This window comes from Mobula birostris, chromosome 5 (genome assembly GCF_030028105.1).
Source record: "Mobula birostris isolate sMobBir1 chromosome 5, sMobBir1.hap1, whole genome shotgun sequence".
Lineage (NCBI taxonomy): Eukaryota > Metazoa > Chordata > Chondrichthyes > Myliobatiformes > Myliobatidae > Mobula > Mobula birostris.
Genome location: NC_092374.1, coordinates 174,947,739 through 174,971,680, shown reverse-complemented (window position 1 = coordinate 174,971,680; position 23,942 = coordinate 174,947,739). Strand labels below are relative to the sequence as shown.

The following is a 23,942-nucleotide window of genomic DNA, read 5'->3' as shown; positions in this document are numbered from 1 at the left end:
CTCTCCCGGCCCCAACGATGAGGCAAATATATTGCCAGAGGCTCAGCAATCTCCTCCCTCACCTCACACAGTAGCCTGAGGTACATCTCATCCGGTCCCGGCGACTTATCCAACTTGATGCTTTCCAAAAGCTCCAGCACATCCTCTTTCTTAATATCTACATGCTCAAGCTTTTCAGTCCACTGCAAGTCATCCCTACAAGAGCCAAGATCCTTCTCCGTGGTGAATACTGAAGCAAAGTATTCATTAAGTACCTCTGCTATCTCCTCCGGTTCCATACATACTTTTCCACTGCCACACTTGATTGGTCCTATTCTCTCATGTCTTATCCTCTTGCTCTTCACATACTTGTAGAATGCCTTGGGGTTCTCCTTAATCCTGTCCGCCAAGTGCTTCTCATGGCCCCTTCTGGCTCTCCTAATTTCCTTCTTAAGGTCCTTCCCACTAACCTTATGTATATACTGTACTGCTAAAACTCTCATGCTCTGTCTGTCTGTTTGTGACCTCCAATAAGCGCAAACGGTGTATTACAGCAGCACTTTTTTTGGCTAAATCGAATTAAAATGCGCTAACTTACAGAATGCAGGCAAAGTTCAAGGTTATATATTCATATAAAATTGCTCATTCACAAAAATCAACAGGCTCCCTTTTAACTCCCGAGCCGATCCGCCTTCATGGAAATTGGGACATGACAGCCCGATGCATGTGCATGGCCAGCCTCAGCAGCGACATCTACTGGAGCAAAAGGGCAGGGCAGCTCTATTTCAAGGGGTCACATTCTGCTAACCACCATCAGCATGTGCAGGATTGGGACAGATCTAACTGCCACCCATCAATAATAGATAATTAAATCTTATTGTAATGACGTACTTCGAGACACCCATAAAACCCCTTGCTGCAGTCAAAGGACAGTAATGACTATATCACGTCCATTTAGGAGAGTGCCAACCACATCATCAAGAATAATCAGCATCCTTTGGTGTTACTGCTTCGTATCTTCTATCTAGCATTAGGGTAAAAAAAAATGGTCAGCCTAATTATGCCACGTGGAAAGGGAAGGGGTATGTTATAGTCAAGAGATGACACCAAACGTTGTTGGGAAGTGGCAAGGAGAGGGAGAGAACAAGAATCGGATGAGGCCAGGGCTCCTAGCAAACTCCACCCCATCTAAAGCCCTTGCTCTAGGGAGATGCCAATCAATATTTGGGAAATTAAAATCACCCATCACGACAACCCTGTTATTATTACACCTTTCCAGAATCTGTCTCCCTATCTGCTCCTCCATGTCCCTGTTACCGTTGGGTGGTCTATAAAATACACCTATTAGAGTTATTGACTCCTTTCTGTTCATAACTTCCACGCATAGACACTCTGTAGACAATCCCTCCATGACTTCCTCCTTTTCTGTAGCCGTGACACTATCTCTGATCAACAGTGCCACGCTCCCACCTCTTTTGCCTCCCTCCCTGTCCTTTCTGAAACATCTAAAGCCTGGCACTTGAAGTAACCATTCCTGCCCCTGAGCCATCCAAGTCTCTGTAATGGCCACAACATCATAATTCCAAGTACAGATCCATGCTCTAAGCTCATCCACTTTGTTAATAATACTCCTTGCATTAAAATAGACACATCTCAAACAACGATCTGAGCACATCCCTTCTCTATCACCTGCCTGCCCTCCTTCTCGCACTGTCTACAAGCTTTCTCTATTTGTGAGCCAACCGCCTCTTCCACCTTCTCTTCAGTTCGGTTCCCAACCCCCCAACAATCCTAGTTTAAACTCTCCCCAGTAGCCTTAGCAAACCTCCCCGCCAGGATATTGGTACCTCGGGATTCAAGTGCAACCCATCCTTTTTGTACAGGTCACGTCTGCCCCAAAAGAGGTCCCTATGATCCAAAATCTGAATCCTTGCCCCCTGCTCCAATCCCTTAGCCACATATTTATCCTCCACTTCCCTCTATTCCTATACTCACTGTCGCATGGCACAGGTAGTAATCCCGAGATTACTGAGAGGTTCTGCTTCTCAACTTCCTTCCTAACTCCCTGTAGTCTGTTTTCAGGACCTCCTGCCTTTTCCTACCTCCGTCGTTGGTACCAATATGTACCACGACCTCTGACTGTTCTCCTTACCACTTCAGGATATTGTGGACACAATCAGAAACATCCCGGACCCTGGCACCTGGGAGGCAAACGACCATCCATGTTTCTTTCCTGCGTCCACAGAATCACCTGTCTGACCCCTAACTATAGAGTCCCCTATCACTGCTGCCATCCTCTTCCTTTCCCTCCCCTCTGAGCCACAGGGCTGGACTCTGTGCCAGAGGCGTGGCCACTGTTGCTTCCCCCAGGTAGGCTGTCTCCTCCCACAGTACTCAAACAGGAGTACTTATTGTTAAGGTGACAACCATTGGGGTACGCTCTAGTCTTGGACCCTTGCCCTTCCCCCTCCTGACTGTTACCCAATTGTCTGTCTCCCGTGGCCCCGGTGTGACTACTTGCCTATAGCTCCCATCTATCACCTCCTCACTCTGCCTGACCAGACGAAGGTCATCGAGCTGCATCTCCAGTTCCCTAACATGGTCTCTAAGGAGCTGCAGCTCGACGCACCTGGTGCAGATGTGGCCATCTGGGAGGCTGGGAGTCTCCAGGACTTCCCATGTCTGACATCCAGCACAGACCAACGGCCTCAGACACATACTTCTGGTCTCTAATTCTACGCAGGCAGCTTACCTCGCCTCGACCCGTTGTCACCAAAGCCCCATTGAGCCAAGGCCTTCCTACTCTGTCTCCCTCTACTCTGTCACCCGCTCTGTAAAGCCTTCTCTCTTTTAAACCCTCCTCGCTGCTCTCACTGGCTGATGTCCACACACTTGCGCAGTCGTACCCTGATCGAACTGCTGAAGAAATATTGCATGGACCCTACCCTCACGCCCACACAGTCCCTACTGTCACCCCCACATGGTCCCCACCGTTGCTCCTTCACCTACACCTATCAGACAGTCCCTACTGTCACCTCTACCACACATCAGACAGTCCGTACACACCAGACCCGCCACCCTCACACGATCCCCTCCATGACAATCTTACCACACCAGGATTCTTACCATTACCTCCCCAAACCATGGTCACAAGTAACCCCCTCCCCCCATCCCTAATGTTACCCATCCCCGCCTCCACACTGCTCCGACCGTCACCTCCCTCCCTACCCCCACATGGTGTCAGCGGTGACTCACACCCCACCCCCAGTACGGTCTCCACCACCACCCTCCTATTGCTTGGTCCCTACTATCATCCTGGGACTCCCACTCCTGCACAGTTCCCATCATCACTCCCCACCCCACCCCCGTACGGTCCCACCCATCACCCCTTCCCCACCCACACACAGCCCTTCCCCCCACCCCTACATCATCATCCACCACCACATCCCTGGCCCCTACCATCACCCCCACACAATCCCTACCATCACTCCCCCACCCGCACTGAGCACCCACTGTAACACCCTTCCCCCACCCCCACCCAGTCCCCACCATCACCCCTCATCCGCCCTCACTCACATTCCTTTCCGTCACTCCTTGACCACCTCCACACAGGCCCTACCATCATCCCCTAGGTCCTCACTTCTGCAGGTCCCTATAGTCACCCCCACCCCCAAAGTCCCTGCTGTCACCCCCTCCCCCAACCCCTGCACAGTCCCGACCATCACCCCACCATTCCCACCCCTGTAAAATCCCCACAAGCCCCTCACCCGAGTGGTCTTTCCGTCACTCCCTAACCCCCACACCCGTGCAGACCCTGCAGCCACTGCTTCCCCCAGCATTGTTCACCACTCACCCCCTGTCTGGTTGGTCTGGCTCATCACGGTCCGGATGTTGGCCTTGGAAACCTGCTCATTGCCCCGAAAGAGTTGTGTCTCCCGTTGCCAGTAGTCAGGTCCCTGATTCTCCGCCATCCACTGCTGACGGGGAACCGTCCATCTCAACACACTGTCGTAGTAAACGATCTGCTCCTCGTCCATGTACCCAAGCACCATAAACTCAGGGACCCCTGACCCTGGGGTCACCGCCATGGTGAAATAACGGAGAGAGAGAGAGCCTGGAATTGGAGCAGAGAGTCAGAGTGGTTGGGAGTCCAGGTTCCAAGGGGGAGCCATTTCTGAAACCAGCACCCTGATACACTGGGGTCCAACCCCACCCCTCTGAGAGAATCAGGATCCCAAACCCGGTGAACCAGGACTGACTCCTCATCCCGAGGCATGGGAGCCCCACCTGAAGATAGTGGGGGTGAAATCCCTGATCACGTCCGCAGTTCCCCGAAGGAGCTGTGGTGTCCCGGACCGAGCGATGGAGCGGGATTATGGAACAGGACACGTTCACCAGGACCAGACAGGGTTAAATCATCAGTGTGTCTCTCTGAGGTCAGGGTAAGTGTCTCTGGGTGGATGGGGAGGTGCTCAGTACAGGTGGGAACACTTCCAGTCACGGTCTGCAATAGTCTGTGCTCCCTGCCTGGTTTAGTTTCTCCCTGCTGTCAGTGGAGAGAGCAGCTGAGAACTTGCACCAAGTTCCCCACCAGTAGCAGCACTCTTCCAGCTCCTGTAGAGTGCTTCTCACTTCACCTCTGACCCACAGTGACTCCTGGGTACAGGGAGGTGCTCCTGGGGTTACTGACAGGATGTCCAGAAGGTGGGGCATTACATCTCCCACAAGAGGGTGAACTCTGTCCCTTGTGCCGCTGTCTCTGGAAAACCACGTTCAAAGCAGAGACAGGATCTAACTGTCCGACACACTCTCCATTGATGGTCAGGACGTTGCTCAGTCGACAGAACCAGAGGCAACAGTGGGACAGGCGGCACTTGTACTCAATCGCTCCTTATACTCCCAAACAGCCTTTCACTCCCAGAATCATTCTTATGACACTCCTCTGAACCCACCCCAATGTCTGCACATACTTTCTTAAAAAAAGGAGCCCAGAACTGCTCACAATACTCCAAGTGAGGCTCACCAGTGTCTTATAAAGCCTCAACATTATATCCTTGCTTTTATTTTCTAGTCCTCCACCTACCTTTGTATCATTCACAAACTTGACCACAAACCATCAATTCCAAATCAGTGACGTACCATGTAAAGAGAAGCCATCCCAAAACTGACTCCTACAGAACATAACTAGTCACCAGCAGCCAAACAGAAAGTAATTCCTTCTGTCCTACACTTCGCCTCCTGCCAATCAGCCCTTGCTCTATCTACGCTCATATCTTTCCTGTAATACCGTGTATCTTATTAATCAGCCTTTGTCAAAGGCCTTCTGAGAATCCACCAATTCTCATTTGTCTTTCCTACTTGTTATGCCCCTCAACAAGATCACCCCTCATGCTCCTAAGGTCAGTGCCAAGCTGCCCAGTCACTCTTCATAACCGTCCCTCCAGTTCAGGCAACATGCTCATAAATCACCTCTGCTATTTTACAGTTTAATGGCATCTTTCCTGAAGCAGGATGACCAAAATAGATGACAATACTCCAAATGAATCCACATTAATGTTCTGCAAATAACAAATCAACTTCTACACTCAGTGCCTTGACTGATGAAGGCCTAACTGCCCAAACCTTTCTTCACCACCCTACCCACCTGTGATGCCACTGTCAGGGAATTATGTATTTTTAGACCGAGGTACCTCTTCTAACCGGCTGGTGGTGTAGTGGCATCAGCACCGATCCTGAGTTCGAATCCTGCTGGCTCCCAACCTGGGCAGCAGCTGTATTTGTGCGGAAGAAAGGCCTGGCAATCAACTTCCATACATTGCTATGAAAACCTTACAGACAATTACACTATCTATAGGGTCGCAATGACTCGACGGCTCTCAACAACAACCTCTTCTAAAACACTCCAAACCATTCACCATGAAAGTCGTACCTGGATTTGACTTTCTAATTGCAAAACATAATACTTATCTGAATTAATTGAACCATTTGCCCTGTTGATCAAGATGCCACTGTAATTTTTGATAATCTTCTTCTGGAAGGGCCGTTCCAGCCCTTTGAGTCATACCACCGGCTACCCCGATTTTAATCTGAGCCTAAACCTAATCATGGGGCAATTTACAATGACCACTGGATGGACTCTATCAAGACATTTGACAAGGTCCTGCATGGCAGATTGGTCAAGAAGGTTCAGTCACTCAGCATTCAGGATGAGGTAGTAAAATGGATTAGACATTGGCTTTGTAGGAGAAGACTGAGAGTGGTAGTAGATGGTTACCTCTCTGACTAGAGGCCTGTGACTAGGGTGGTGTCTGCAGAGATCGGTGTTGTATCCATTGTTGTTTGTCATCATGTGGTTAATAGCGTGGTTAATTGGATCAGCAAATCTGCAGATGACACCAAGACTGGGCACTGAGGAGTGTGGTTGAACAAAAGGATCTGGGAATACAGGTCCATAGTTCATTGAAAGTGGCATCACAAGTAGATCGGGTTGTAAAGAAAGCAAAGTATTGAGTATGGGAGATGAGATGTTATGTTGAAGTTGTACAAGGCATTGGTGTAATTTAGAATACAGTTTTGGCCACCTACCTACGGGAAAGATGTAAATAGGATTGAAAGAAAAATTATAAGGACGTTACTGGGTCTGGAGGATCTGAGTCAGAAAGAAAGATTGATTAGGTTAGGACCTCATTCCTTGCAATGTAGAAAATTGAAGGGAGGTTTGATAGAGGTATAGGGTATTATAAGCGGTATAGATAGGGTAAATGCAAGAAGGCTTTTCCCGCTGAGGTTGGTTGGGACTACAACCAGAGGTCATAGGTTAAGGGTGAAAGGTGAAAAGATTAAGGGGAACATGTGGGGAATTCTTCACTCAGTGGGCAATAAGAGTGTAGAATGAGCTGCCTGCAGGAGTGAGGCAATGCGAACTCAATGTCAATGTTTAACATGTTTTGGATTGGTACATGGATGGTAGGTGAATAGAGGGCTATTGTCCCAGTGCAGGTCAATGGGAATAGCAGTTTAAATGGTTCAGCATGGACTAGATGGGCTGAAAGGCCCATTTCTGAGTGGTACTTTTTTATGGCTCTGTATCTTTGGACTGTAGGAAGAAACCGGAGCATCTGGAGAAGACCCACACAATCCTCGGAAAGAATGTACAAACTCCTTACAGAGGAGACCAGGATTGAACTCCAAATTCTGACACCCTGAGCTGTGATAATGCCACGCTAACCACTACACTACTATGGCAGGCAGCGTCATAGATCAGTGTGCAACGTGTTGCGATACTGGGCATTTCAATATAAAGAAAGAGCCAGTGATAAACCTAGGTTATAGAGAGAGGCAAGAGAAAAGATTGCTGGGGCCCAGACAAAGATATTTGTATCTCTACTAAGTACAGGTGTGCTTTTGAATAATTGTTCCTTCGTTCAAGAAGAGAAAGTCCTGGTAACTACAGGGCAGAGAGTCTCATATCAGAAGTAGGGAAGCGATTGGCAAAAAAAACAAAAGGACTTATGTTAATTTAGATAGACAGAGTCTGATCAGAGAAATTCAATAGGGCTCTGTGGAAATCCTGCCTCACTAACTTCAACATTTTGTGAGGTGGTTATGAAGGCAGGGTGGGAGATGTTGAGTATATGACTTGGATAAGACATTTGACAAGGATTTCATGTTGGTCTGGATCAGAAAAAGATGGCACATGAGATCAGGGAAACTGGCCATCTGGTTAGGTGATTGGAGGCAGAGGGTGAAGGTTTGCTTTGCTGATTGGATGTCTGTGACCAGTGCTGTACCATAGGGATCAGTGCCGTGACCTCCCTTGTTTACAATATACAATAATGACTTGTATGCAAATTGAAGAGATTTCATAAGTAACTTTGCAGATGACATGAAAGTTGGTGGTGTGGTTATGGAGAAGTTTGTCTAAGGCTGCAGTAGGATACACTGTAGATGTGATAGAAAGTTGTGCAGTGTGTTGAATGATGGAAGTTAATTCCATCGTGTAAGGGTACGGGGTAGGACACATACAATAAATGGTAGGGAATTGGAAAATGTCAATTTGAGGCTCAAATCCATAGTTCCTTGAAAGTAGCAAGGTGGTGTAGAAGGCATATGCTATTCCAGTCCTCAACGGTCAGGGCACAGAATACAGAAGTTGGGAAATCATAGATTCATATAGCGCTGAAACACATCCATATGGCTCAATTCAACCATGACGGCAAAGGTTCCTCCCTGAGCTAATCCTTTTGCCCGTGTTAGGCCCATATCCTACTAGCCTGTGACATGTACCTGCCAAAGCATCTTTTAAACATTGTAACTATATCCTCTTCTACCACTTTCCCAAGCAGCTCATTCCATATACTCAACAGCCTCAGGTCCCCTTTATATCTTTCCCTCCTCATCTTTACCTACGTACGTCCTCCAACCCTCGGAGAAAGACTGTGACCATCCACTTTATCTTTGCCCCACATGATTTTATAAACATCCATAAAGTCACCCCTCTCTCTCCTTCACTCCATGGAAAATAGTCACAACCTCTCCAATCACTCCTTGTAACTCAAGTCCTCCAGTTCTGGTAACTGTATGTGAATCTTGTCTGCACCATTTCTAGGTTAATTGTATCCTTCCTATAGCTGGGTGGCTAAACAATATTTCCAAATGTATTCTCATCAATGTCTTATACATGACATCTCAACTCTTGTACTCAGTAACATGACCAATGAAGGAAAATATGCCAAACTCTTTATTCACTTTTGCATAAGCAGTTCGCTAGCACTAACAGTAATAGAGGCGCTTAGCGTGCTTTTGATGAAAAAGCGAGCCAGTAGTTAGATAGTGGTGAAGTTGTTGTAGGCCTAACAAGGTGGGACCAGGAGTCACTTTGTGGTGTATCTTACTGGTGGAGAAAGTGAAATTATCAGGGAATGCAAATCTAGAAAGTCCAAAGAAGGTCCAAGTACACATTAAGTGTTAGGCACTATCTGTACATCGGGAACAAAGTAGGAATAGTAGTATAAATAGTAGCTTACTTTTAAGACTATCAATAAATATAATCACTTAATCTTCATTATTTCTTTCCCCTAAAAGAATAAGAATGCAGCCTCTGCAATGTCAGTCTTGTCTTATGTTCGGATTCATGGAAAATTACTCCCCTGGAGAGTTCACATGTAAGAAACATCAGTTAATTCAACAACTCTGGAACACACTGATTGAACTTGAGGAGGAGGTAGCTGACCTGTGATGTTGTAGAGAATTGGCAGACGTGCTCCAGATGTCCTTTAGGGAGATAGTGTGCACCTGAAGAGAGCCATGGGTTGAGACTCCAGACCAGAAAGAACGAGACGGGTGGGTGACCGTGGGAAGGAAGTTCAGAGTAAGAATGCACGGTGTCCAGGAGCATCAACTCCAGACTCGGAAGTGTCCAACCATTTTGAACATCTAGTGATGCTCCACGACAACCATGGAACCTCTGAGGTGGTAAGCAGGACAGACTGTCTCTAACCCTAAACCTAAACCCTGTAAAATGAAAGTAGTGGTAGTAGAGACTCAGTTATTGGGGGGTGGGTGTTGTTGAGAATCAGGTGTGTACTGACAAGGGGTCCTGTACCAGAAGCACAAGTAGGAGACCTCCCTGGATGAGTTGATATGCGGCTGGCCGGAGCTGGGATGGATCCAGTCGTCATTGTCCACACCAGAACAAATGACACAGGTAAGGGCCGGCTGTCAGTTCTGTGAGACAAATTTAAAGAGTTAGGTGGGATGCTCATGGACAGAACTGACCAGGTGGTCTTCTCAAAAGTTCTGCTGTGCCACACACCAGTCCAGCTAAGATGGAGGAGATTAGATGATTTAACATGTGGCTCAAATCATGGTGTAGGTTAGAGGACCATAGGTTCATGGGACATTGGGGCATCTTTTGAGGAAAATGGAACCTGCACCACTGGGACAGGTTGCACTTGTAGTGAAGGGCCACGAGAGTACGGGGCAGACGCATGCTTCAGTTAGTTGAGGACTGGTTAAACTAGGGAATGGGTTGGGGGTGGTGCGGACAGGGGACTCCAGACAGGCCAGGCTCAACTGTTTAAACACTTCAGTGGAGAATCACATATCAGGGCATAAGCTGATTATAGGCTTCAAAAATATAAACATGGGTCAGAATTGAATGAAAAATATCAGGTAATGGACGAAGGATGGCCTGTATAAATGCAATAAGTACAGTGGCATGCAAAAGTTTGGGCACCCCAGTCAAAATTTATTTTACTGTGAATAGCTAAGCGAGTAAAAGATGACCTGATTTCCAAAAGGCATGAAGTTAAAGATGACACATTTCTTTAATATTTCAAGCAAGATTACTTTTTTATTTCCATCTTTTACAGTTTCAAAATAACAAAAAGGGAAAAGGGCCCGAAGCAAAAGTTTGGGCACATTGCATGGTCAGTACTTAGTAACACCCCCTTTGGCAAGTATCACAGCTTGTAAATGCTTTTGTAGCCAGCTAAGAGTCTTTCAATTCTTGTTTGGGGGATTTTCGCCCATTCTTCCTTGAAAAAGGTTTCTAGTTCTGTGAGATTCTTGGGCCGTCTCACATGCACTGCTCTTTTGAGGTCTATCCACAGATTCTCAATGATGTTTAGGTCAGGGGACTGTGAGGTCCATGGCAAAACCTTCAGCTTGCGCCTCTTCAGGTAGTCCATTGTGGATTTTGAGGTGTGTTTAGGATCATTATCCTGTTGTAGAAGCCATCCTCTTTTCATCTTCAGCTTTTTTACAGACGGTGTGATGTTTGCTTCCAGAATTTGCTGGTATTTATTTGAATTAATTCTTCCCTCTACCAGTGAAATGTTCCCTGTGCCACTGGCTGCAACACAAGCCCAAAGCATGATCGATCCACCCCCGTGCTTAACAGTTGGAGAGGTGTTCTTTTCATGAAATTCTGCACCCTTTTTTCTCCAAACATACCTTTTCTCATTGCAACCAAAAAGTTCTATTTTAACTTCATCAGTCCACAGGACTTGTTTCCAAAATGCATTAGGCTCATTTAGATGTTCCTTTGCAAACTTCTGACGCTGAATTCTGTGGTGAGGACACAGGAAAAGTTTTCTTCTGATAACTCTTTCATGAAGGTCATATTTGTGCAAGTGTCGCTGCACGGTAGAACAGTGCACCACCACTCCAGAGTCTGCTAAATCTTCCTGAAGGTCTTTTGCAGTCAAACGGGGGTTTTCATTTGCCATTCTAGGAATCCTACGAATAGTTCTCTTGGAAAGTTTTCTTGGTCTTCCAGACCTCAACTTGACCTCCACCGTTCCTGTTAACTGCCATTTCTTAATTACATTATGAACTGAGGAAACAGCTACCTGAAAACACTTTTCTATCTTCTTATAGCCTTCTCCTGCTTTGTGGGCATCATTTATTTTAATTTTCAGAGTGCTAGGCAGCTGCTTAGAGGAGCCCATGGCTGCTGATTGTTGGGACAAGGTCTGAAGAGTCAGGGTATTTACAAAGCTTTGAAATATTCATCACCTGGCCTTTCTTAATGATGACTGTGATTAAGTCATAGCCCTAACAAGGTAATTAAGGTCGGAGGACTTGGCAAGAGTTATCTGAGAGCTCAAATCTCTTGCGGTGCCCAAACTTTTGCGTGGTGCTCCTTTCCTTTATTTCACTCTAAAATTGTACAAAACAAAAATAATACACAAACCTTGCTGAAAATGTTGAAAAGAATGTTTCATCTTTAACTTTATGACTTTTGGAGATCAGTTCATTTTCTACTCACTTACATAGAACATAGAACAGTACAGCACAGTATAGGCCCTTTGGCCCACAATGTTGTGCTGACCCTCAAACCCTGCCTCCCATATAACCCCCCACCTTAAATTCGTTCATATACCTGTCTAGTAGTCTCTTAAATTTCATTAGTGTATCTGCCTCCACCACTGACTCAGGCAGTGCATTCCACGCACGAACCACTCTCTGAGTAAAAAACCTTCCTCTAATATCCTCCTTGAACTTCCCACCCCTTACCTTAAAGCCATGTCCTCTTGTATTGAGCAGTGGTGCCCTGGGGAAGAGGCACTGGCTGTCCACTCTATCTATTCTTCTTAATATCTTGTATACTTTATCATGTCTCCTCTCATCCTCCTTCTCTCCAAAGGTAAAGCCCTAGCTCACTTAATCTCTGATCATAATGCATACTCTCTAAACCAGGCAACATCCTAATAAATCTCCTCTGTACCCTTTCCAATGCTTCCACATCCTTCCTATAGTGAGGCGACCAGAACTGGACACAGTACTCCAAGTGTGGCCTAACCAGAGTTTTACAGAGTTGCATCATTACCCCGCGACTCTTAAACTTTTTCCCTCGACTTATGAAAGCTAACATCCCATAAGCTTTCTTCACTACCCTATCTACCTGTGAGGCAACTTTCAGGGATCTATGGACATGTACCCCCAGATCCCTCTGCTCCTCCACACTACCAAGTATCCTGCCATTTACTTTATACTCTGCCTTGGAGTTTGTCTTTCCAAAGTGTACCACCTCACACTTCTCCAGGTTGAACTCCATCTGCCACTTCTCAGCCCACTTCTGCATCCTATCAATGTCTCTCTGCAATCTTTGACAATCCTCTACACTATCTACAACACCAACCTTTGTGCCATCTGCAAACTTGCCAACCTACCCTTCTACCCCCACATCCAGGTCGTTAATAAAAATCACGAAAAGGAGACGTCCCAGAACCGATCCTTGTGGGACACCACTAGTCACAACCCTCCAATTTGAATGTACTCCCTCCACCACCACCCTCTGCCTTCTGCAGGCAAGCCAATTCTGAATGCACCTGGCCAAACTTCCCTGGATCCCATGCCTTCTGACTTTCTGAATAAGCCTACCATGTGGAACCTTGTCAAATACCTTACTAAAATCTATGTAGATCACATCCACTGCACTACCGTCATTGATATGCCTGGTTACCTCCTCAACGAACTCTGTCAGGCTTGTTAGACATGATCTGCCCTTCACAAAGCCATGCTGACTGTCCCTAATCAGACCATGATTCTCTAAATGCCCAGAGATCCTATCTCTAAGAATCTTTTCCAACAGCTTTCCCACCACAGACGTACAGCTCAATGGTCTATAACTACCTGGACTATCCCTACTACCTTTTTTGAACAAGGGGACAACATTCGCCTCCCTCCAATCCTCCAGTACCATTCCCGTAGACAACGAGAACATAAAGATCCTAGCCAGAGGCTCAGCAATCTCTTCCCTCGCCTTGTGGAGCAGCCTGAGGAATATTCCATCAGGCCCCGGGGACTTATCTGTCCTAATGTATTTTAACAACTCCAACACCTCTTCTCCCTTAATATCAACATGCTCCAGAACATCAACCTCCCTCATATTGTCCTCACCGTCACCAAGTTCCCTCTCATTGGTGAATACCGAAGAGAAGTATTCATTGAGGACCTCACTCACTTCCACAGCCTGCAGGCACATCTTCCCACCTTTATCTCTAATCGGTCCTATCTTCACTCCTGTCATCCTTTTGTTCTTCACATAATTGAAGAATGCCGTGGGGTTTTCCTTTACCCTACTCGCCAAGGCCTTCTCATGCCCCCTTCTTGCTCTTCTCAGCCCCTTCTTAAGCTCCTTTCTTGCTACTCTATATTTCTCAATAGACCCATCTGATCCTTGCTTCCTAAACCTCATGAATGCTACCTTCTTCCACCTGACTAGATTCTCCACCTCACTTGTCATCCATTGTTCTTTCACCCTACCATTCTTTATCTTCCTCACCGGGACAAATTTATCCCTAACATCCTGCAAGAGATCCCTAAACATCGACCACATGTCCACAGTACATTTCCCTGCAAAAACATTATCCCAATTTATACCTGCAAGTTCTAGCCTTATATCCTTGTAATTTTCCCTTCCCCAATTAAAGGTTTTCCTGTCCTCTCTGATTCTATCCTTTTCCATGATAATGTTAAAGACCAGGGAGCGGTGGTCACTGTCCCCCAGACGCTCACCCACTGAGAGATCTGTGACCTGACCCGGTTCGTTACCTAATACTAGATCTAGTATGGCACTCCCCCAGTCAGCCTGTCAACATACTGTGACAGGAATCCATCCTGGACACACTTAACAAACTCTACTCCGTCTAAATCATCGGAACCAATTAGGTGCCAATCAATATAGAGGAAGTTAAAGTCACCCATGATAACAGCCCTGTTATTTTTGCACCTTTCCAAAATCTGCCTCCCAATCTGCTCCTCTGTATCTCTGCTGCTACCAGGGGGCCTATAGAATATACCCAATAGAGTAACTGCTCCCTTCCTGTTCCTGACTTCTACCCATACTGACTCAAAAGAGGATTCTGCTACATTATCCACCCTTTCTTTAGCTGTAATAGTATCCCTGCCCAGTAATGCCACCCCTCCTCCCCTTTTTCCACCCTCTCTATCCCTTTTAAACCACTGAAATCCAGGAATATTGAGAATCCATTCCTGCCCTGGTGCCAGCCAAGTCTCTGTAATGGCCACTACATCATAATTCCATGTATGTATCCAAGCTCTCAGTTCACCACCTTTGTTCCTGATGCTTCTTGCATTGAAGTACACACACCTTAGCCCTTCTACCTTACTACCTTTACACCCCTTATTCTGTTTCTCTTTCCTCAAAGCCTCTTTATATGTTCGATCTGGCTTTACTCCATGCACTATACTTGTAGTTCTCGCATGACCTTTATCCTCCTCCACCTCACTATCTGCTCTAACACTGTGGTTCCCCTCCCCCTGCAAATCTAGTTTAAACCCCCCCCCCCCCGGAGCAGCACTAGCAAACTTTCCCACAAGGATGTCAGTCTCCTTCCAGTTCAGGTGTAACCCGTCCCGTCAGAACAGGTTCCACTTTCCCTGGAACAAGGCTCAATTGTCCAGAAACATGAGACCCTCCCTCCTGCACCAACTCCTTAGCCACGTATTTAGCTGCATTATCTTCCTATTTCTAGCCTCACTAGCACGTGGCACGGGTAGCAATCCTGAGATTGCAACCCTGGAGGTCCTGTCCTTCAGCTTTGCACCTAACTCCCTGAACTCTCTTTGCAGGACCTCCTCCTCCTTCCTATCCACTTCACTGGTCCCTACGTGGACCACGACATCTGGCTGGTCACCCTCCCTCTTGAGAATACCGAGAACTCGATCTGAAATATCGCAGACCCTGGCACCAGGGAGGCAACAGACCATCCGGGATTCTCGACCTCTCCCACAGAACCTCTTATCTGTCCCCTTAACTATCGAATCCCCTATCACTACTGCTCTCCTCTTTTCCCTCCTTCCCATCTGAGCTGAGGGTCCAGTCTCGGTGCCAGAGACCCAACCACTGCAACTTGTCCCTGGTAGGTCGTCCCCACCAACAATATCCAAAACAATATACTTATTGTTGATGGGAACGGCCACAGGGGTGCTCTGCTCATTCTGTTTATTCCCCTTCCCTCTCCTGATAGTCACCCAGCTACCTGCCTCCTGACTTTTAGGGATGACTATCTCCCTGAAACACCTGTTTATTTCTGCCTCTGCCTCCTGAATGATCCGAAGTTCATCCAGTTCCAGCTCCAGTTCCCTAACTTGGTTTGTCAGGAGCTGCAGCTGGATGCACCTTTACAGGTGTAGTCATCAGGAACAATTGTGCTCGCCCTGGCTTCCCACATACTGCAAACAGAGCACTCGACTGCCCTAACTGCTGCATCCATTACCTACTCCTAGGTTAATTAGAGTCATTAAAGGAACTTACTTGGCCTTACCTCACTGGGAGCAAGCTCATCCTCAGCCTCTGCTTGCCGAAGACTCTCGAGCCAAAGCCTTCCTACTCTGTCTCCCACTACTCTGTCGCCCGCTCCTATGATGCCCGCTCTGTTAATCTGCTTGTTTTTTAAACTCTCCCACTGTCTCACGGGCCGACTTTCACGCGCTTGCGCAGTCATGCCCCATTCAAACTGCTGAAGAAACGACCTTCCCCTTCTCAATCTGTTCACTTTTAAACTCTCCCGCTGTCTCACGGGCCGACTTTCACATGCTTGCGCGGCTGTGCCCCATTCAAACTGCCGAAGAAATGCTATTCACAGTAACAGAAATTTTGACCAGGGTGCCCAAACTTTTGCATATCACTGTACTAATAATGAAATAAATGAGCTGGAATTATATGAATAAGTGTGAGATAATAACTGAAACCTGGCTGACCTCAAAGGACAGTGATGAATATAGTATTAAATGATATACTTTACTTAGGAAAGATTAGCAAGATTGTAAAGGTGGAGGAATAGCCCTAAAACACCCTAGTGAAGGTTTTACTGCTAATGCTGTAGGGCATTTCATGTAATGGTCTCTCTGTAAAAGCACAAGATAAGGGATGCTTAGGAAGGTGGTCATCTAGTCAGGATGGCGGAATGGGGAGAAAGTTCGAGGGAAGGCTGGAAGAAAGGTCTTTGTGACTGACAGCGGTGTAGGTCTTTGTCTTTGTTCGGCTGGAGATGAAGAGGGGCGACACTGGAGAGAACCAATCATAGGAGTTGATGTGGTGGAAAAACGCAATTCGATGGAGCAAAGGCACGGAGGTTTACCAACGAGCAGTGAATTTGGCTTTTGGGAGGTTTCAGCTCCAAACTGCAAACATGTGACTGTTTAACTATAATGGGCCCTTTTTGATTTTTTTTCTTTCTTTTCTTTACTAACTCTTTGGTTAAGTTAACATTCATAAATATATTTCCTTATAATTGTGTGGAGAGTGCAATCTGTTATTTCATGCCAACGGGCTATTGCGGGGCAGTAAATCACACAGCATCCACACAAACTGGGGTCGGGATGGACGAGACATGCCAATCTCACAGATTTGGCTGCACCAAAGTCGTATACACCCGAGACGTACGAAGCCAGAGAAAGGTGGGTGTCTCGGCGTGGAGTCCGGTGGCTGTTAGAGACACCCAGTAAAAACGGATTTCGCTGTGGGGGATCGTCCGGGATTGAGTTCGTTGGATGCTGTGTTCATTGAATAGGTGGGTTTGTGTTTAAACTTTTGTCAAACTATTGTCCGGGAAACTGCTACGTGATTATGGACGCTGCAGGGATTAAGTATTGGTGTGATTCAAAGAGACTGCTTGTGTTCTGTGTGGAGTGAAAATCTTCAACCCAGATGAATTGTTAATTAGGGTTTTAAGGACTGTTAAAGCATTCGGAAAGTTATAATGATGATCAAGCTGGGGGATGGGGAAAATGTAGTGTTAATGTGGGAGGGAGGGCGGGGTAGATGTAGTGTTAGTTCAGATAAACTCCGACGTAACCATTGGGGTCCCGGGAGAGGAGGGTCCATACTTTCCGAGAAGAGTGGAGTGTGACCCAGGCTGTCGAACTGGAGACCGAGATTCCCGAGGCTGAGGGCGGAGACTTTAAAGTCAAGTTGTTCTCGTTTCTGCGGAGTGAGGGGAAGGTGTTGTCTGATGCGAAAGGTCTAATCTGTCCTCCAGCGAGGGGTGAAAATTCTGAGCTGGTATCGGTCTTTAAGTCCCTGGCGGATAAACGGCAAAGTGGACCTGCGGAGACTCAGAGTTATCGTAACTTGAGAATGTTTCTAGGAGTGAAGCCCACCCCCGAGGGGGAAGAGGAGTATGAGACCGGGGGTTGGGGGGAGCAGACGTCTCAGATGTTGGATGAGTAGCTGTGCTCTGATAATGTGAAAAGACAGCGAGCGGTAGAGAGTCTGAGAGGTTTGGCTGCTGAGGTAGTGGGGTCCTTAAAGACCGAGAACCCCCTAGCTACTTCCGCGGGCTACGTGCAAGCGTTAAAAAACATTTTTGGCACCACAGGCAGCCGAATGGAGCTTATGACGGTGTTTAGAAGCATGTTTCAGGAGAAGGGGGAGAAACTCTCTGTCTACATTTTTCAGCTGGAGACAGCTGTGTTGCTTAAAGGAGCGATTCCACTGGTGATGTGAATCAGTTACGGATGGACAAAGTGGGGGAGGGCGCACAGTCTCAGACATGATCGCTTGAAGCCTCCGAATGTCCGATAAGACGCGCCCTCTCCCCTCGTTTGTCGAGCTGATCAGAGAATTAAGAGAGGAGGAAAACGTGATGGAGGAGCGGGAGACCACTCGTCAGCAGGGTACAGTCCCCGGTGGTAGCCCTGTTGCTGAAGTGACCCCTAAAGCCACACGGGGGGGGGGGGGGAGGGGTTGTAGGACTGTGTGAAAGATTTGAGAGCTGAGGAATCTCAGTTGATATCGGCGGGTGCTGCCAGCAAACATGACGAAGCCGAAAACAACAGGAATTCTGCAGATGCTGGAAATTCAAGCAACACACATCAAAGTTGCTGGTGAACGCAGCAGGCCAGGCAGCATCTCTAGGAAGAGGTACAGTCGACGTTTCAGGCCGAGACCCTTCGTCAGGACTAACTGAAGGAAGAGTGAGTAAGGGATTTGAAAGTTGGAGGGGGAGGGGGAGATACAAAATGATAGAAGACAGGAGGGGGAGGGATGGAGCCAAGAGCTGGACAGGTGATAGGCAAAAGGGATACGAGAGGATCATGGGACAGGAGGCCTAGGAAGAAAGAAAAGGGGGAGGGGGGAACCCAGAGGATGGGCAAGAGGTATATTCAGAGGGACAGAGGGAGAAAAAGGAGAGAGAGAGAAAGAATGTGTGTATAAAAATAAATAACGGATGGGGTACGAGGGGGAGGTGGGCCATTAGCGGAAGTTAGAGAAGTCGATGTTCATGCCATCAGGTTGGAGGCTTGCTCCTGCCCCACCGAACTCGTTTCTGCATACCTCGACACGGTTTTATCCCCCCTTGTTCAATCCCTTCCTACCTATGTTCGTGACACTTCTCACGCTCTTAAACTTTTCGATGATTTTAAGTTCCCCGGCCCCCACCGCTTTATTTTCACCATGGATGTCCAGTCCTTATATACTTCTTATACTTTGCTGAACACCTACGCTCTGTCCGCCAGAGAAAGCAGGATCTCCCAGTGGCCACACATTTTAATTCCACATCCCATTCCCATTCTGACATGTCTATCCACGGCCTCCTCTACTGTAAAGATGAAGACACACTCAGGTTGGAGGAACAACACCTTATATTCCGTCTGGGAAGGTCTCAAAGTTCTCCGCTTCTTTTTGGATTCCAGACCTAATCATTTCCCCTCTACCAACACTCTGCTCCGTCTAGTGGAATTAGTCCTTACTCTTAATAATTTCTCCTTTGGCTCCTCCCACTTCCTCCAAACTAAAGGTGTAGCCATGGGCACCCGTATGGGTCCTAGCTATGCCTGCCTTTTTGTTGGGTTTGTGGAACAATCTATGTTCCGTGCCTATTCTGGTATCTGTCTCCCACTTTTCCTTCGTTACATCGACGACTGCATTGGCGCTGCTTCCTGCACGCATGCTGAGCTCGTTGACTTTATTGATTTTGTCTCCAACTTTCACCCTGCCCTCAAATTTACCTGGTCCATTTCCGACACCTCCCTCCCCTTTCTAGATCTTTCTGTCTCTGTCTCTGGAGACAGCTTATCCACTGATGTCTACTATAAACCTACTGACTCTCACAGCTATCTGGACTATTCCTCTTCTCACCCTGTCTCTTGCAAAAATGCCATCCCCTTCTCGCAATTCCTCCGTCTCCGCCGCATCTGCTCTCAGGATGAGGCTTTTCATTCCAGGACAAGGGAGATATCATCCTCTTTAAAAGAAAGGGGCTTCCCTTCCTCCACTATCAACTCTGCTCTCAACGCATCTCCCCCATTTCACGCACATCTGCTCTCACTCCATCCTCCCGCCACCCCACTAGGAATAGGGTTCCCTTGGTCCTCACCTACCACCCCACCAGCCTCCGGGTCCAACAGATTATTCTCCGTAACTTCTGCCACCTCCAACGGGATCCCACCACTAAGCACATCTTTCCCTCCACCCCCCCCTCTGCTTTCCGCAGGGATCGCTCCCTACACGACTCCCTTGTCCATTCGTCCCCCCCATCCCTCCCCACTGGTCTCCCTCCTGGCACTTATCCTTGTAAGCGGAACAAGTGCTACACATGCCCTTACACTTCCTCCCTTACCACCATTCAGGGCCCCAGACAGTCCTTCCAGGTGAGGCAACACTTCACCTGTGAGTCAGCTGGGGTGATATACTGCGTCCGGTGCTCCCGATGTGGCCTTCTATATATTGGCGAGACCCGACGCAGACTGGGAGATCGTTTTGCTGAACACCTATGCTCTGTCTGCCAGAGAAAGCAGGATCTCCCAGTGGCCACACATTTTAATTCCACATCCCATTCCCATTCCCATTCTGACATGTCTATCCACGGCCTCATCTACTGTAAAGATGAAGCCACACTCAGGTTGGAGGAACAACACCTTATATTCCGTCTGGGTATCCTCCAACCTGATGGCATGAACATTGACTTCTCTAACTTCCGCTAATGCCCCACCTCCCCCTCGTACCCCATCTGTTATTTATTTTTATACACACATTCTTTCTCTCACTCTCCCTTTTCTCCCTCTGTCCCTCTGACTATACACCTTGCCCATCCTCTGGGCTTCCCCCCTCCCGCTTTTCTTTCTCACTGGACCTCCTGTCCCATGATCCTCTCATATCCCCTTTGCCAATCACCTGTCCAGCTCTTGTCTCCATCCCTCCCCTTCCTCTCTTCTCCTATCATTTCGGATCTCCCCCTCCCCCTCCCACTTTCAAATCTCTTACTAACTCTTCCTTCAGTTCGTCCTGACGAAGGGTCTCGGCCCGAAACATTGACTGCACCTCTTCCTAGAGATGCTACCTGGCCTGCTGCGTTCACCAGCAACTTTGATGACGAAGCCGATAGAGATCCGGACCCACTGATGGGACGGACTGAGCAGAGGGCTCCAATTGAACGGGGTCCCTTGGAAAGTGGGGCCAGCGGTGTTGTCTGTTATAAATGTGGTGAGCAGGGACACTTCAGGCAGGAGTGTGAAAGATGGGAAATTCATTGGAAAGTGAACCCACGGTTGCTTACACAGAAGGGGAAGTTGGGAAACTTTGGAGAGACCCAGTGAGGGAACAGCCTAGCGTCTCGGGGGGAATACGTTCCAAGGAAAAGTGTCAAGGAAAAGATGAAAGTGAAAAGCCCTCTTCCCGAAGGCTTAGTGGGGCCAAGCTCCAGTGTATCCCTACGGATCGAGAGTATTTATGCTGGAGCCATACTTGGTTCTCGGGTTACTCTGCTGTACAAACCCCTTCTACAACCGGTATTTGACGCTTTTACCATTGATGCCAGTCAGTGCCCGAGAGCTCTGGGGCCTTAGTACTAATGACTCTCCGTATGATGGTTATTTGTCAGTGAAGCTGGAGGTCCAGAGGCAGCTGAGGCCATTGATACGTTAGTGTTGGTTTGTCCGGACCTGGTTCAGAAGGGTGAAGCTTCAATTCTTGTGGGAATAAATAATCACATTGTGAGGAGACAAGTGGGAGCCTGGAAGGAGAGAGTTGGTGAGAGCTTTCTGTAAACTTTGTCCGTTCACCCTGTGTTCAGAGTTGCTTTTGAGGAAGTGCACGTCCACCCTAGGCTGGATGATCAGCATATATGAGGAAATGTGTGGTTCACCCAGTACAAACCCATCGTGCTGCGGCCTGGGGAAGTAGCTAGAGTGACGGGAAACCCCAGATTTCCCGGAATGCCTAATGCCGGGGTGCTCCTGTTGGGTGATCCGGAAGACCATGAAGAGGAGTCACGCATACCTGCTGGGGTACTGGTGAGGCCTGAACTGTAGGAACCGTCGGTTGTACAGGTGAACAGGATGACAGTGATTGTCAGGAACACTTCGGAGAGAGAGGTCACCCTCAGGCGGGAAATGCCGATGGCTTTTTCCAGTGAATATAACGCCTACTTTTCCTGTGAGAAAACCAAGAGAGAGAGAATCTCCAGGAACAGGAAAGTTGACATTCAAATCTGGTGACTCCCCAGTACCTGGGAGTTGAAAAAGGAGAGTGAAGTGATGTTAAAGTTTGATGTCTTTTCTACTGATGAGTTTGATGTGGGTTGTTCCAAGTGCACTCGCCACACCGTCTGAGTGACAGAGGACACCCCTTTCAGAGAAAGGTCTCGGCCACTGGCACCCACCAAGGTGGAGGAAGTCCGGTAACATCTGCAGAAGCTGGGATTATCACTGAGTCCTGGAGTCTCTATGCGTCCCCTATGGTGTTGATGAGGGAGGATAATGGGAAGGTACTACTGTGCGTTGACCATCAGACTCGGAACCGGGGCACAGTCCCCGACCAGTATACTGTTCCGAGGATCGAGGACGCACTGGCCTGCCTGAGTGGAGTGAAATGGTTCAGTGTGCAGAACCTAAGAAGTGGGTATTATCAGATACCTATGAGTGAGGCTGATGAAGAGAAGACGGCATTCATATGTCCAGTTGGATTCTTCCAGTTTGAACGGATGCCCCAGGATGTATCAAGAGCCCCGGCTACTTTCCAGTCTGTCATGGAGAAAACTGTTGGGAATATGAAATTGCTTGAGGTGCTGATGTACCTGGATGATCTCATAATGTTCTGGTCCACCCTGGAAGAGCACAAAGTGAGGCTCTTGAAGGTTTTAGGCCACCTGAAAGCTGAAAGATTAAAACTGTCCCTGGACAAGTGCCAGTTCTGCAAGATGTCTGTCAACTAATGTTGGGCAGATAGTCTCATGATATGGAGTAGCTACAGGTCTGTCTAAGATAGAAGCGGTGACCACATGGCCAAGGCTCAAGAATAGGATCGGCCTACGCCCTTTCTTGGATTCTGTGGGTACTATCGGAGGTTCGAGAAGGACTACTAAAAGCGAGTCACCCTTTGAATCATCCTCTGTGCTGTTACCTTCCCTTGGTGAAGAAAAGGAGGAGGACGAAAGGAGAAGATGGTAATGCTTATCTTAGCCATTCAGACCCTTTTGGAGCAAGATGGGATACAAAACGTGAAGAAGCCTTTCAGTTGCTGAAGGATCTGCTGACGAAAGTGCCTGTCCTGGCTATTGCAAACCCCCGACTGGCCTATGTATTGCATTCAGACATCAGCTCAGAGGGTTTAGGGGGTGTTCCATATCAGGATTGGTGCACAGGGTTGAGACTTGTCGTTTTTGTCAGCCGGAGTCTATCATACTCTGAGCAAAACTATGCCACGCACAAATTGGAGTTCCTAGCATTGAAATGGGCTGTGGTGGATAAGTTAAGTGACTATCTATATGGTGCCAAGTTTGAGATGAGGACTGACAATAATCCATTAACTTATATCCTGACCTCGGCAAAACTGGATGCCACAGGCTATCGGTGGTTGGGGGGGTTGTCTGCCTATGACCTCAGCCTGAACTACCGGCCGGGGACCCTGACATTGATGCAGATACATTGCCCTGAAGTACGCATGAAGGGCTGGAAATGGATGGGGAGTGTGTTCCAGCACTTGGAGTTATCGCAATGTGCCAGTTTTCCATCACAGGGAAGTCCGAGGAAAGGCAAGGGCAGGATCGAGCAGTAGATCATTTGGGAGCTCCTGGTTGTGCCATTCCATAAGTTTTCTGCAACCTAACCATCCTGAATACAAAGCAGTTGCCTGAGTTGAGCCCAGGGGAAGTGGCTGCCGCTCAGCATGATGACCCTTTCATAGGTACTGTATGGTCAGCTGTTGTGAAAGGGGATATGGTCCAAGCTGAAAAGATGAACTACCCTGCTGTATCTCTACTGCTGAGAGAGTGGAACAAACTGGAGTTGAGGAACCGGATTCTATACTGGGTCATGTCTCCTCCAGACAGGCCTCGGCGTTCCCATTTGGTTCTGCTTGAGAAGTATCAGAGGATTGTGTTTAAATCACCCCACGATGATTCAGGTTATTTGGGGTTTGACAAGACCTATGGATTGGTCAGAGATCGATTTTACTGGCCCCAAATGAACCCTGAGGTTGCAGAGCACTG

General features: G+C 47.7%; 1 protein-coding gene across 1 annotated transcript in view; it reads right to left on the bottom strand.

Annotated features, from left to right (window-relative positions):
- The window catches only part of LOC140198065 (class I histocompatibility antigen, F10 alpha chain-like), a 42,414-nt gene that overhangs the window by 7,620 nt on the left and 10,852 nt on the right, over positions 1 to 23,942 (bottom strand). Inside the window, exon 2 of the mRNA XM_072258932.1 lies at positions 3,833 to 4,093. Within this exon, the coding sequence (XP_072115033.1) occupies positions 3,833 to 4,093 (261 nt within the window). The remainder of the gene's footprint in view (positions 1 to 3,832; positions 4,094 to 23,942) is intronic.